At 40.1% G+C, this 12,669-nt stretch overlaps 1 protein-coding gene across 1 annotated transcript in view; it reads left to right on the forward strand.

Moving 5' to 3' along the window:
* Window positions 1–9,841, forward strand: part of reps2 (RALBP1 associated Eps domain containing 2) — a 31,380-nt gene extending 21,539 nt beyond the window's left edge. Inside the window, exons 16-19 of the mRNA XM_085448252.1 lie at window positions 2,346–2,432; window positions 2,522–2,655; window positions 3,852–3,957; window positions 8,466–9,841. Of these exons, the coding sequence (XP_085304378.1) occupies window positions 2,346–2,432; window positions 2,522–2,655; window positions 3,852–3,957; window positions 8,466–8,534 (396 nt within the window). The 3' untranslated portion in view covers window positions 8,535–9,841. The remainder of the gene's footprint in view (window positions 1–2,345; window positions 2,433–2,521; window positions 2,656–3,851; window positions 3,958–8,465) is intronic.
* Window positions 9,842–12,669: the final 2,828 nt, after the last annotated feature.

A 12,669-nucleotide genomic window follows, 5' to 3' on the forward strand; every position in this document is an offset into this window, starting at 1 on the left:
GGATGTGGGGTTTTTTCTAGTTTTTGAATGCTGTAAATCAGCGGTCCCCAACCCCCGGGCCGGTCCGTGAGTTGTTTGGTACAGGGCCGTGAGAGTTGAGGCTCGAATGTAAAATTTATGGTTTTTATTGGTTTTTATTGTTATTTTTTAAGTTGTTTTTATTGTTAACTCGGTTTTCCTGGGTCTTATGAATAAATCTTCTTTTTTTTGTACCGGTACTGGTTTTACTTTAAGGTGTTGCGGATAAATACATCAAAGGCCGGTCGGTGAAAATCGTCAGACATAGACTAGTCCGTGGCGCAAAAACAGTTGGAGACCACTGCTGTAAATCACTCAGTTCTAACTTCTGTCTTTGTCATCACTTATCTTTAAGGTGCCCTTTCATTACTCTCACTCTGACCTTGGATCCATTACTCTTTCTTCTCCTCCCCATCACGATAGAGCACGGCCATCTCTCTGTCTCCCCACATGGTGTTTTACTTAATTAAAACCAGCTGCACTAGATCATCCCAAAGGTAGCTATAAGATGTACATTTCTCACTTAGTAAGGCAAATAGAAATCCACACCAGCCCAAGCTCCTCAGAGAGGCATTGTAAATCAGTGAAGTATAAGCGTCCTTAAAAATAACTTCCTTTTACATAAAACATGTCAATCTTGAGTTAAGTGTGAATATTTTGACACCTGCTTTTGTGGGGAACTCATGGGAGCAGTTTAAGTACATGGCTATGTCTGAAATCACTCATTACTTACTGTATTACAGGCTATATTCTGTAGTGAGTATTACTATACCTGATGCGCTGAAGTCAAAGTAGCCCTACATGTGGTGAAAAACAGGTGGTCACTATTGAAGCATCATGCACTGCATTTAAGAGAAAACTAGAGGGAGGAATGAAGCTTGTTGAAGTACTGATATTGTTATTTAGTTATTTTCTGAAAGCCTGGGAGAAATGACCCTAATGGTAAACTTGATCTGTGAGGTCAGTAAAAGCTTTGATGTCACGTTTTACGTCTCAATTGTTAGATTTAAGTTGTATTTAATGCAACGTGAAATTTGTGGTCAGAGCAAATGAGAGACCAAATCGGGGTTTATTTTTAGGGTGGGCCTGCTTTGTGACTGAGCCACAAAGTTTGCGAGTGAGAGATTTGTAGTTAACAAACCAGTGGGTGGCATCACTGTAACCATGTCCATCTTTTAGGTACAGTCTATGTTATTGCCACAGTAGAACATATTAACGTATCTGTTAGCTCAGTTATTATCCGTGCTTACCATCAGTGCAACTTTGTGCTGAACATTGGGGGGTGGGGTGGTATATTGGTTGGGTCTGATTATTAAGGGGGTCATAACCCCCCTAACCCCCTGGAAATTACGCCCCTGGTGCTTGCCAAGGTCCACTGGTCTCTTCCAGGAGTGGAGAGAGTCCAGTTGATCCATTGCATGCATTGATACATTCAGACAGAAAGTTGGACAAGGTTAAAGTTGTCTGTTTTTGATTCATTTGTTGTGTCCAGTTTGTGTTTTGTTTCCTCTTGTTTGAATAAGCTTCCTTTGTCTCATTGCTCTTAAATATTCCAGTTGAATGAGGAAAGTTTTAAAAATGCACGCTCTAGAAACTGACAGTGATGGCACTTCTTTAATACCAGCCTTTGCAGCTGATTTGACCACACACTCTGCTTATGGTTCTGCTGTGGTTTTTTTGCCGCTGTAGCAACTACTACAGCGTCTGTATGTTTCCATGCTGTGGCTGTGTTTCGCGTCCAATGGAGCAGTGAATCTCAGGGCCATTTATTTGAAAGTCAGTTGGTGTTTCTGAGCAAAATGCATTTTTAGGTTTCTTGGGTACAATTTACAACAGGAGCCTGCTTTAAGCATCACGAAAGCCCACTGCCGCCACAGTGAAGACTGCAGCCCGGACAAATTAGCGGATCAAATTCACTAAATCCAACATTAACAGATGGGAAAGGCTGTAAGAAATGCCTTCAACTTTCACAAAACTAGGGCCTGTCCTCACACTTTCGCCCTAAAAACCATGTGGTGACACATTAAACATCTTAAAACAAAGGAATAAGGCAGCAAGGTGATGCAATAAAAGCAAAGTAATCCATCATGGCTGCCCCTGAGCAGGCCGTGTCTGGAGAGCCCTACATCGCAGTCCCTGCAGGGAAGGTGCTGATTTATACACGGTCAGGGCCAGCACATTTCTTTCTGCCTCTTTATAGCTCCTCTCTCAATTTAATTCACCTCATCATGGCATCAACACTCTTTTCTCCGTGGAGGAATAGATCTTTTATCATCTATCTTACATGACAAACGTCCAAGCCAAGTTTTTTGGTTTATTGCCTTTAGGAGGAGAGCAGTGTGAAACCTGAAGATCAGGGGCCACACTCCAGATTTGGGCTCAGCACTGAGGACATGACGAATCCTTCACAACAGGTCAGGACTGCTCACTGAGCCACTCCTCTTGTGTAACAGTCAGTGTCTTTCTTACAATAATTCTATCTTTTCATCTGTTATGGTTTCAGGACATGACTGCCGCCTCTCACAATCAACCTCCACAGAAGCCAGTTCGCAGGAAATATCTCCCAGAGAGCCAAAACCTGGAGACTGTACCTCCGCCAGCGGTGCCATTTCCTCCTCCTGCTAAAACTCCTCAAAAGTTAGTCAAACATTTAACTTGTGACACTGATCACTTTGGCTAAAAATAGCCACCACTTTTAGCAGTGGTTAAAATGTAGCCAGGAACACTAACCTGTGTTAAATTTGGTGTAGCCATTGCTTTATATAAGAGAATAACTACATAAATCGCTGGTTGCAGTGATAAACTGACAGAATACTGTGAGGTTTTCTTAAATGTGTTAGCCTACAGCCTGCATGTCAAAGATGGACTTGGCCACTGTCACTCATTAATTTTGGATTCTGTATTTTGAAGCCTCAACTTAATCATTTATTTTAAGCCAGCAGTGACCGTTGATGCTTCTAGGTCTTAAAATGTGAAGCCAACATGGAAATGCCGTAAACCAGCTTTGCATTTAATGACCAACAGGTTTTAACCTTTATTCGTTAAACCATTAAAAAAAACCTTCAGAAGACACTCGCACAACAAACACATAGTGGAGAGATCCAGCTCAGTGGCTCAAATTAGATCAAGTGAGGCCTAGCAAAGGTCTGAAAGGTGTCAAAGCAGCAGCTAATAACTTTAAGTCCTACCAGAAGCAAAACAGGTAAATTATAAAAACAATAGAAACAAAAAACCCTTTTTCTGTCAGACTCTAAACATGTTCATTTCTGAGCATTGTAACACACAACTTGACTGTCAGGTGACTAACTTTTGGAGCCTCAAATTGGAGAAAATGCAGTTTTTGTTTCAAGCTTTAAAGGTCACTGCATGCAAAGTTCTTGTAAACTTTATGAGTAAAATATACCAATGTTTACAGCTTGTTGCTCTACCTCAAGTGGCCAGAAAAATGAGTTAATGCAGGTCAAAGAGCTTCTTAAAAGTACCTACATGCTCTTAAGTGATCGTAAAACCCACAAAACCCACCCAAAGAGGGGAATTCACCAGACATTAAGGCACACTCTAACTCACTATAATGACTCTACCATGTGTGCTTCTGTCTCCTTATTGACCAGACTGCTCATTGAAACTGTCAGTGCGATACACGGTGATCATCAATAACAGCGGAGGCCTCCTAGTTGCAGCGACCCCTGCAACTGGTCTTATTCTTCTGACGTGCAAAGTTCAAACCTCTGATAAGCTGGAAGAACTGGAGATTGTTATAGCCATGCCATGCTGTTTTATTCACCTTAAAATTCTATTTAATAGCAAATAAAAACTGTATGAAATTCTTTCAGACTGCTGCCCAGACAGAAGAGGGAGATCCAGCAGGCTATCCGTAAGAACAGGGAAACCAATGCTGTGCTGACACGCCTTAATAGCGAACTCCAGCAGCAACTTAAGGTTAGTTCATGTGGTATTTTTTGAGCTCATGACACTTTGTATATACCACTTGGGTTTTGCTGTAGCGGTGTGTGCCCATTTACAACTTTCTCACATTCCCTGCCCTCCACCTCCTTCAAGACTCTGGGAAATGGGAAAACCAGCCCTGCAGTGCTTAGAAAACACATATAAAGGGTGCCCGCTTGACACACAGAACTACAGTGTACCTTTAACTCTGACAGTTCAATTAAACAACAGAAGTACTAAACATTGCATTTCAGCTGCAACCACAAGAGCGTGGTAGTGTTCAAGTTAACTCGGTTTCAAAATCCCCTCAAACGTGTGTCAGAAGTTGAGTTCTGCTCTTTTGCTGCTGACAGCAAAACGCTCCTACCGATCCAACTCTGTGAAAAGCCTCAAGCTCAACTGTCTGCCCTCCTTTGCCCATCAGTCATAGCTGAACTAATGGCAAAGACTTGGCTGTTTGCATTGGTGATCTGCCCGTGGAACACACTCTCACTCACATTTGGAGCACATGCTGCATGCCTGTCATTCTCCTCATAAATGATCCAGGAGCGGAACCTTCACGCTACCATGCAGGGCTTTTATAGCTTTAATACAACAGAGGAAAAGGAATATAAAGGAGAAGAATGCTACCAACAAAGGACCTACTTTGTAACATCTTAAAATATCATGCAAAGAGGCTATTTTGTTCTCAGATTTCAAGGATTTATGTTTCCTTTCCCTTTGTGAAAGGTCATCTGGAATGATATTTATTCGTTCTAATTCTCCCACGTCCTCAAAGTATCTGTGGAATTCTGCAGAGAAAGGCATATGTGTCTTTATATAGACCTGAGCCTTATTGAAATACCAAACAGCCACTGGCATTCACAACTGTCTTCTTCAAAATATAGCCTGGGCCGGTCAGGCATCCAACTACAACAGGGTGTGTGCATGTGTGGGGACAGAAGGAAGGCTGGATGGAAAGGAAGACTTGACTTTTTACAAAGACAGTTCAAGAAAGTTTAAAGAAAAATATCCATAAATGAAGGGTGGATTAATATGTTGTCAGAATCACTGATTAAAAACACTTTTTTGAAAAGTCAGCAAATTTGGTTATGAGTCTTGCTGAGAAACATGGCTGATGAAAATAAAATATCATAGGAAACTTTTAATTGAAAATCTTCCTACATTTACTTTGTAATATTAGGTGAGAACCATTAGACCATTATCAGTTGATAGAGATGACTGAAGTCCTTATGTATAAAAATGACTGGAAACCATGACCACCAGGCATATATATGGACATAAAATATATTTTTACAGGACTCTGTGCAGTCCTGTGAAATACTGAGTACATCTTTCCATGAGGGTAAGTAGTAGCCAGGTGCTGCTAATCAGATACTCTTGATTAAATAATCATCACTAATCAAGTGTGAACAGCTCTGTAAACGCAGACATTTTAACAATTTGATGGTCTGGAGAATTTGGGTGTTTTACCACAATGCCGCAGTCGACATCTGAGTAAATTCACCACAAGCTCAGACTAAGCAATTCTCAGAGAAACTGCAAAACATGGCAGCACAGCTTAGGTTTGCAAAGGTGCATCTGAGCAAACCACAAAACTTCATGAACAACGTCCTTTAGACGGACAGAATGGACATGTCAGACCATAACACACAGCACTACGTTTAGAGAAAAGCAAAGACAGCACATCAGCATAAACACCTCATACCACCTGTCGAGCATGGTGGGGGATGCGTGCTGATTTGGGTTTGTTTTGCAGCCGCAGGACCTGAGCACTTTGCAGTCATTGAGACAACCATGAATTCCTCTGTATACCAAAATATTCTAGAAATAAATGGCTGTGTCCCCCACACCTAAAGTTTGGCTAAAACTGGATCATGTAAAAGAACATTGAGCACATGCACTGCAGCAAAACTGCAACAGAATGGCTGAAAAAGAGAAGAATCATGCAGTTGCAATGGCCCAGACCTCAACCTGCCTGAAACGTCGTGCATAAACAAGTGCCTGCAAACCTGAATGAAATGAAGCAAAGCTGTAAAGATGAGTTTGCCAAAATTCTTCCACAGTGATGTAAGACACTGATAAAGTCATACAGAGATTACGTCAAGTTATTCCTGATAAAGGTGTTTTTACAAGCTGCCTAATCATGGCATGCATTTAGTTTTTCACAGAAATGCAGAGAGTCATGTGAAAACGTTCTTTTTCAAGACTGTAATTTATACTATAGTGGGACATATACATAAAAAACATGAGTCATTTTCGTTTTTAAATGACATAAAACAAAACGATAATAGGCACGTGAGCATAATAAAGTTAGAGGAACAGCTTCTTAACTCTGGAAATTTGTCCAACTGAGCAGCACTTGCATGCAACACAAAATCCAACCGGGGTTTTGATTTATCCCAGAGAAGGAAGTGCATAAATATTCCAACAAATCTGTTAATTCCGATGAAGTTTTCATCTGATACGGTTAAGAATGTTGATGTTCAGTGAAGATACGTTGGCAGGTGCAGGCCTATTCAAGTTTAGCCTGGATAGACATGATCCACCAGCAATGCTATTAGTCTGAATTTCCAGTTTAAATGTAGGTCTCATGCTCTGCATATACAGAAATCTTTTCCATTTGAGCACCAACCTCAAGCCAAAATATTAGCTTTTCATGCACTAGCAGTCTAATAAGTGCAATGCATTCAACTCGATATATCAGTGACCTTATGACCTTTATTCTAGTGCAGAGTGGGGAGACACCAAAAAGTAAGTGTCTAATATTAACTCTGTTTATTTTCCACGTTCACATCAGAACTGACCTCGTGACCTTTCCTCTGTTGCCACCTTCAGGGTAAATCTTAAGCTTTCGGGCCTACAGCTAGTACAGCACTGAGAGTGGGAGAATCCTATTATGCTCAGTTCACATTTTTGGGGGTGTAATGAACATTAGGGGCCACTTCGGGGGATTAATCTTTTTACATTGTTGAGTCTTGAGTCTACTGCTATACTCACATGGCAGTGTACGCTCTCCCTGGGGGCACTTATTGTGTTCACTCCTCTTTCTCCTGCTGTGCAGAGCTTTGTGCTCTCTTTTAGGGAGCGACAAGGTCAGGGCCTAAATTCCAGATATTAATGCTGTAAATATTCCACATTCACTCAGTCTCTTCCACTTGAGGTGGCAAACTGTAATATTTCCTTAGCTACACCCTTAGTCTTAAGATTAGTCAGGGAGTTTCCATCGTTCTGTCCAACACCTTCATATTGGGGGTGTAATGAATATTAGAGGCCACTTGAGGGGATTAATCGTGTTACACACACACCATAGCAAACAGGCAGTTAACTTAACTCTCCTGCTATACTCTTATTGCAGTATACCCTCTCCCTGGGGGCAAGTTATTATCGTCTCTCCCCCTCCATGCTGTGTAGAGCTTTGTGCTTTAATGTTGGGAATGACAAGGTCAGATTCCAAATATTAATGCTGTACATACTCTCCACTCACATAATCAGTTCCATATTTTGTGCAGGGGTTCACAAGGTCTGGGAGAAGGCATGTGATTGGGCGCCACGCAGGAAAAACGCATACATCAAAGAAAATAATTCCATAATCAGTGATTTATTTTAAACACTAAGCTGCCCAAAGTTTTCACAGGAGTAACACACCGGAGAATCTGCACAGAGGTCTGACACAAGCTGTTAGCGGGCGCAGTTTGACACAATAATCCAGTAATAAAAGCAGGCTGCCGCGACAGCCTTTATTTTCCACCGTGCCCGTGATGAACGGAAAAGTCAGTAATCGGTCTGTCTGCAGTGTTTTGTGTTTCAAAGTGTAACTTTTAATCATTATTTGAAATCTTTGGGTTCAAAGAATGGTTGTTATTGTATGTTTCTGTTTTTGGGATATTAACACAAAATGTTTGCTTTAATACTGCTCTGATGTTTCTTAATGTGAACTGGGGTTCAGTCAAAGATCCTGTATTTCCCATTCATGCCCTCAGTTTTTTTTTTCTCTTCTATTTAATAAAGGCTTGCAAAATTTTACCTCATACCATGAATAATTTCTAATTCACAGGCCCTCAAAATATGATGTGCACTGGAATTTTGCACCATTATATTTTTCTTCATATCCACATGAAGCTTTCAGGGTGAAAAACACATTTTTCTCAGTTTAAAACTGCAATCAACTGCATCGAAAGCCAGAAGCTACCATTCTACCGTTTGCCCGCAGGGAGCACATTAATAATCCTGATTTTAGTTAAGATTTCCTGCTTCGTTCTACAATTTGTAAAAGTCATCTTGTATCTCAAATCTTTGCAAGCTGTTCATTTTTTTCCAGCACTTTCATATTTTGTAGTAATTAACACTGTGATCTTTTGGGGCCGTTGGCCAGATTTCAACCTTGTTCTTGGCCGTCGTCACCACAGAAAACAAAGCAAATAATGTCATTACCGCCTGAGGTGCATCTCTTGTTCAGACTGCAGCGATCAGAGGTCATGTTTTCTTTTGCTTGGCTGCAGGTGGTTCATAAGGAGAGGGTCACCTTGGAGTCCCAGCTGGAAATCCTACGGCCTCTGGCTTCGACATGACTGAGCCCGAAGTCTGATCGGAGTCACCTTCCCGTTCTGTCACAGGGGCGCGCATCGGTTTCTCTATTAAACACAAATGTTTAAGCCAAGACACAAGTGGTTGTTGTCTGACGATGGAAGCAAAGTGCATTTTTGACTCAACGGACAGGGATGTTACTTTTCTTGAATTATCAGCTCCAGCTCGAGTCCATGTGTTTGTTTGCATTATTGTTAAAGATGCTCTGCAGGACTAAACCGTGTGTTTTTAATCACTGTATAATATGCACATGTACAATGTTTTCTTTATGACTTTCTAACTTATTTGTGTTGTGATTCACTGTTAGGTTCTCTCATAAATCTTTTATGGTTTACAGGACGTGTTTGCACATCTATCCATGATTATGAAAAATCTTATTTTCTGTCCAGCCCATCTTCTCAGATTTCATGTTTTTCTACGCACCACATTTCATCTATATACACACACACACACACACACACACACACACACACACACACACACACACACACACACACACACAATAAAACAAGCGATGGTGCTACAGATTGATTTCTCGTTCTTACGCTGTTTGCACTGGAAGGAAAAATAAAAGTGCACATTTCAAAGGATGGCAAAAAATAAAACATTGGATGTGGAATGAATCTGATTTAACAAAACATTTTGAGCGTCCACAAAAAAATGTGTGTTTTGAGGACTGTATCCGTAGCACATGTGACGAATGTCGACACTGGATTTGTATGTAATATGAGCATTTTCATGTGAAGTTGCTACATGTTTGATGTAAGTGTTGCCTGACATCTTTATGTTTGTTATCATGCAGAGTTGGCCTTGATGAAAAAAAGATTTCACAATGTCAACAGTTATTCTTCATAATAATTGCGATTTCGTAAATTGCCTTTTCCTTAGTAAAAATCTACATCTGCTATTGGCGAGATTATTTTAAACTCAGAGTTTTTTCTAAACAGCCAATCTGCTGTTATAACAACTTTTATAATATTACAGGCTAAAAAAAAAGCAAAACCCAAATCAGTATTAACAGCTAAAAAATGAAATAATAAGCACAATAATCATCTAATAGTCATGATAGATTTAAAGACTGGCTGAAAAAGCAGGCATGGTCATGTGTTTATTGCTTTTTTTCACACTACTGTTGGATCATGATTGTGATAATGAGATGGCAAGCCTGAAACTGCATGATTGTGTTAAACTTATGTGAGAATGTAAATGAATCTGAAACTGTGCACGACTGAGCTCTGGTCTTAAGACAACAATGGAACTAATCAATAAAGTCTATTTTTGTTGCTTGAAATGCTTTTATTACCACTGGTTTGCTGTATAAAGATGCCTCAACAGCTCCACTAAATTTGGATGTATAAACAGATGTCTGAGAAACCGTTATCACATGTTGGGTATGAGGGCAGGAGAGATCAAACGGGCAGCAGTCGAAACTTTCTGGCAGTCACAAAGCAGCCGAGCTTTTCTGTGACACAGACACAACAACCGAGGGTCACCCAGATCACTACTGATGGCTGTATTCCCAGACCTTCTGCTGCTGCCATCCCAAAATATCCTCTGACACACTTGGCTCTCATTAAAGACACACCACCCACAGATGGGCCGCTTTCTCAGTCATGTGCTGCACTCGCGTCTCTAATAGCTCCTCTGATTGTTATTATTATCATGCATCATCTGTTTTTTATTAGTTACAAATGTGTTATAGGAGCTGATGAGAATGCTGGCTCACTCATTTGGTCTGTTGGCTAATTGGCATGTTGGTCCAAACAAAATGTTTCACTAGCTAAGGCTATTCTTTATATTCGTGATCCACAGAGGAGGAGGAGTCGTGATCTTTGGGATTAACGTTCTTGGCAAATTTGACATAACATTAGGTACTAAATGCATATCCCCCCATGAGGGTAATTTGGAGTAACTTTGGTGATCTGCAGACCCTCTCTGTCCCACCTTCCTGTCTGTGTGGCAGCTTTTCTTGTAGGTACTAAGTGGAGGCATCACAGCCAACACCTGGGCCTGGTGTGCTGGTCCTCTTTCAAAGCACTCCACTGGAGCTTTGAAAGAGGCTCCAGTGGAGTGCATTTGGTTCATGGCATTCAGAACTTCTCATCTCACATATTCACCTACACTACTGAGCCCACTAATAATACTTTATGTGGTATTTTTCTTTGTTTGTTATGATTTTGAATTATGATCAAGTTCTTCTTATGATCAAGAAGTGTCACATTTTGGTAGTTTGCTAGAAATATAGACTGCCTATTTAGCCATATGTTTAGTAGCTAAATGACATTGCTAGAGAGGTGGTACTCAGTACTAGTAAATACAATGTTATAAATAAGCTGCTAAAAGGAAAATAATTTAATTGAAAGTTTTAGTTAAGTAAATGCATAAAGTATTAGAAAACATAAATATCAAAAATAAAGTCAACTAAAATCTTATCTACTGTATAGTTTTCCATTATTATTTATTTATTATCATGTGCTAGCATGTTAAACATAATCTATAAAGTACTTGCTCAACTTGTTATACAAAAAAAAGTATATTATTTACTTGAGATTGTAAATACTTTAAGTATCTCAAAGTGTTACTAAACAGTATTTGAGTAAATATAGTTACTTTCACTTTGAATATTTAAAAATTCTGGTTTTGGAGTAGTATGATTTTTTTTTTTTAAGTCTGCAAAACATTCAACAGCTCCAGCTCAGTGACTGCATTTGCTGAGGAGACACCCAGCAGACAGCTGTTGGCTGCAGCTAACAGCTGTCCCAGGTGTCAGACAAAGTGGCTCCGCCTCCCTCATTTTAAGCCTCTAAAAAATTCAAATGGATAAGATATCGAAAAACTCTCGATGTTGTTGTTATGAAGAGGATTTAGCTATAGAGAAACAAACTATTTTTGTACTAGGGTGTAATTTTCACAGCAGCTAACATCAGAGTCTGTGGGGAATGGCTTGCCTTCAGAGTCTGCCTCAAGTGGCCGTTAGAAGAACTGCAGTTTTTGGCACTTGTCACGTGTCAGCCATGCTGTTTCCCATTTAGTACCTCACATTTTCTGGAACGTGCAAATCCTCAAGCAAGTTTGATCCCAGCTTTAGTCGCTCATTTCATCTCTAATTTCTCCTGTAAGTAGTTGATTATGACTTGTTTCCAATATGTGAAGTTTTCTCCAAGACTAAATTAAGCCTATCACCGAGACCAAGAAAAGACGGATACTCGCTGAATTCTTTTGCATGATTGAATTCCCAGGGCATTTTTAAGGAATAGAAAAGAGAAACCGATACTCAATCCAAGGAAAAAAGGCAGAAAGTTTTTGAGGCATCTGAGAAAATGAATGAGCCTGAGTAAATAAGTTCAGTCTGGGAAGCAGACGCAGGATGCCAGACGACAACAAGACGCTCGTAATTCCTCTGCGCCATAACCAATATTTGGCACAATCCTGCATGTCGGTACCTGCTGCATCAACTTACAGTCACTCCATCCACACTATAGGTTTATTTCATCTTATACAACGGGAGAGGACTGTGTGCATTCATTAAGTCAGTTGGCTTAACAGAGAGTCATTCTCACTCAACTATAAATACTATTTAAAAATGTTTGGTTTGCATTTCAGGATGACAACTGAGCGTGATGAGGAAACTGTATGTCAGCCATGTGCCTCTAAGTATAAGCCTGCTCTTATAATAACCGTCTCCCACTTAAACAGCAGCTGCCTGATTATTCTGCACGTGCTTATTAGTATTAATGATTCTTACAGATGGATTGATATTTTGTGTTCTCAGACACAACACAGAGAATTAACCGGGCCTCCATTTTTATCTCCATATAAATGAATGACATAAAAATGACACTAAAAGCCAAATAAAGGCATATCAAGACATAGATAGTGTGCTTTGACAGAGGACCTAAGTGAGATACCACAGCTCCGATGGCTGATACTTTAAAAATATCAAAAAGGAACAGAAAACAAAGAATAACAAAAGGCTGAGGAGGAGATAGGACTGGATGTATACAGAGGTCTGACTGAGAAACAAGAAACAAGACGCAGGAGGATTCAATCAGGAAATCAGAGGTGGGAAAAATAGAGCAACAGAAGACACCAAAATAAAACAGGAAGCGTGCCTGTGAA

Source organism: Copadichromis virginalis, linkage group LG23 (assembly GCF_057382275.1).
Source record: "Copadichromis virginalis isolate Kocher_CV1m ecotype Utaka linkage group LG23, C_Virginalis_male_GT1.1, whole genome shotgun sequence".
Classification (NCBI taxonomy): domain Eukaryota; kingdom Metazoa; phylum Chordata; class Actinopteri; order Cichliformes; family Cichlidae; genus Copadichromis; species Copadichromis virginalis.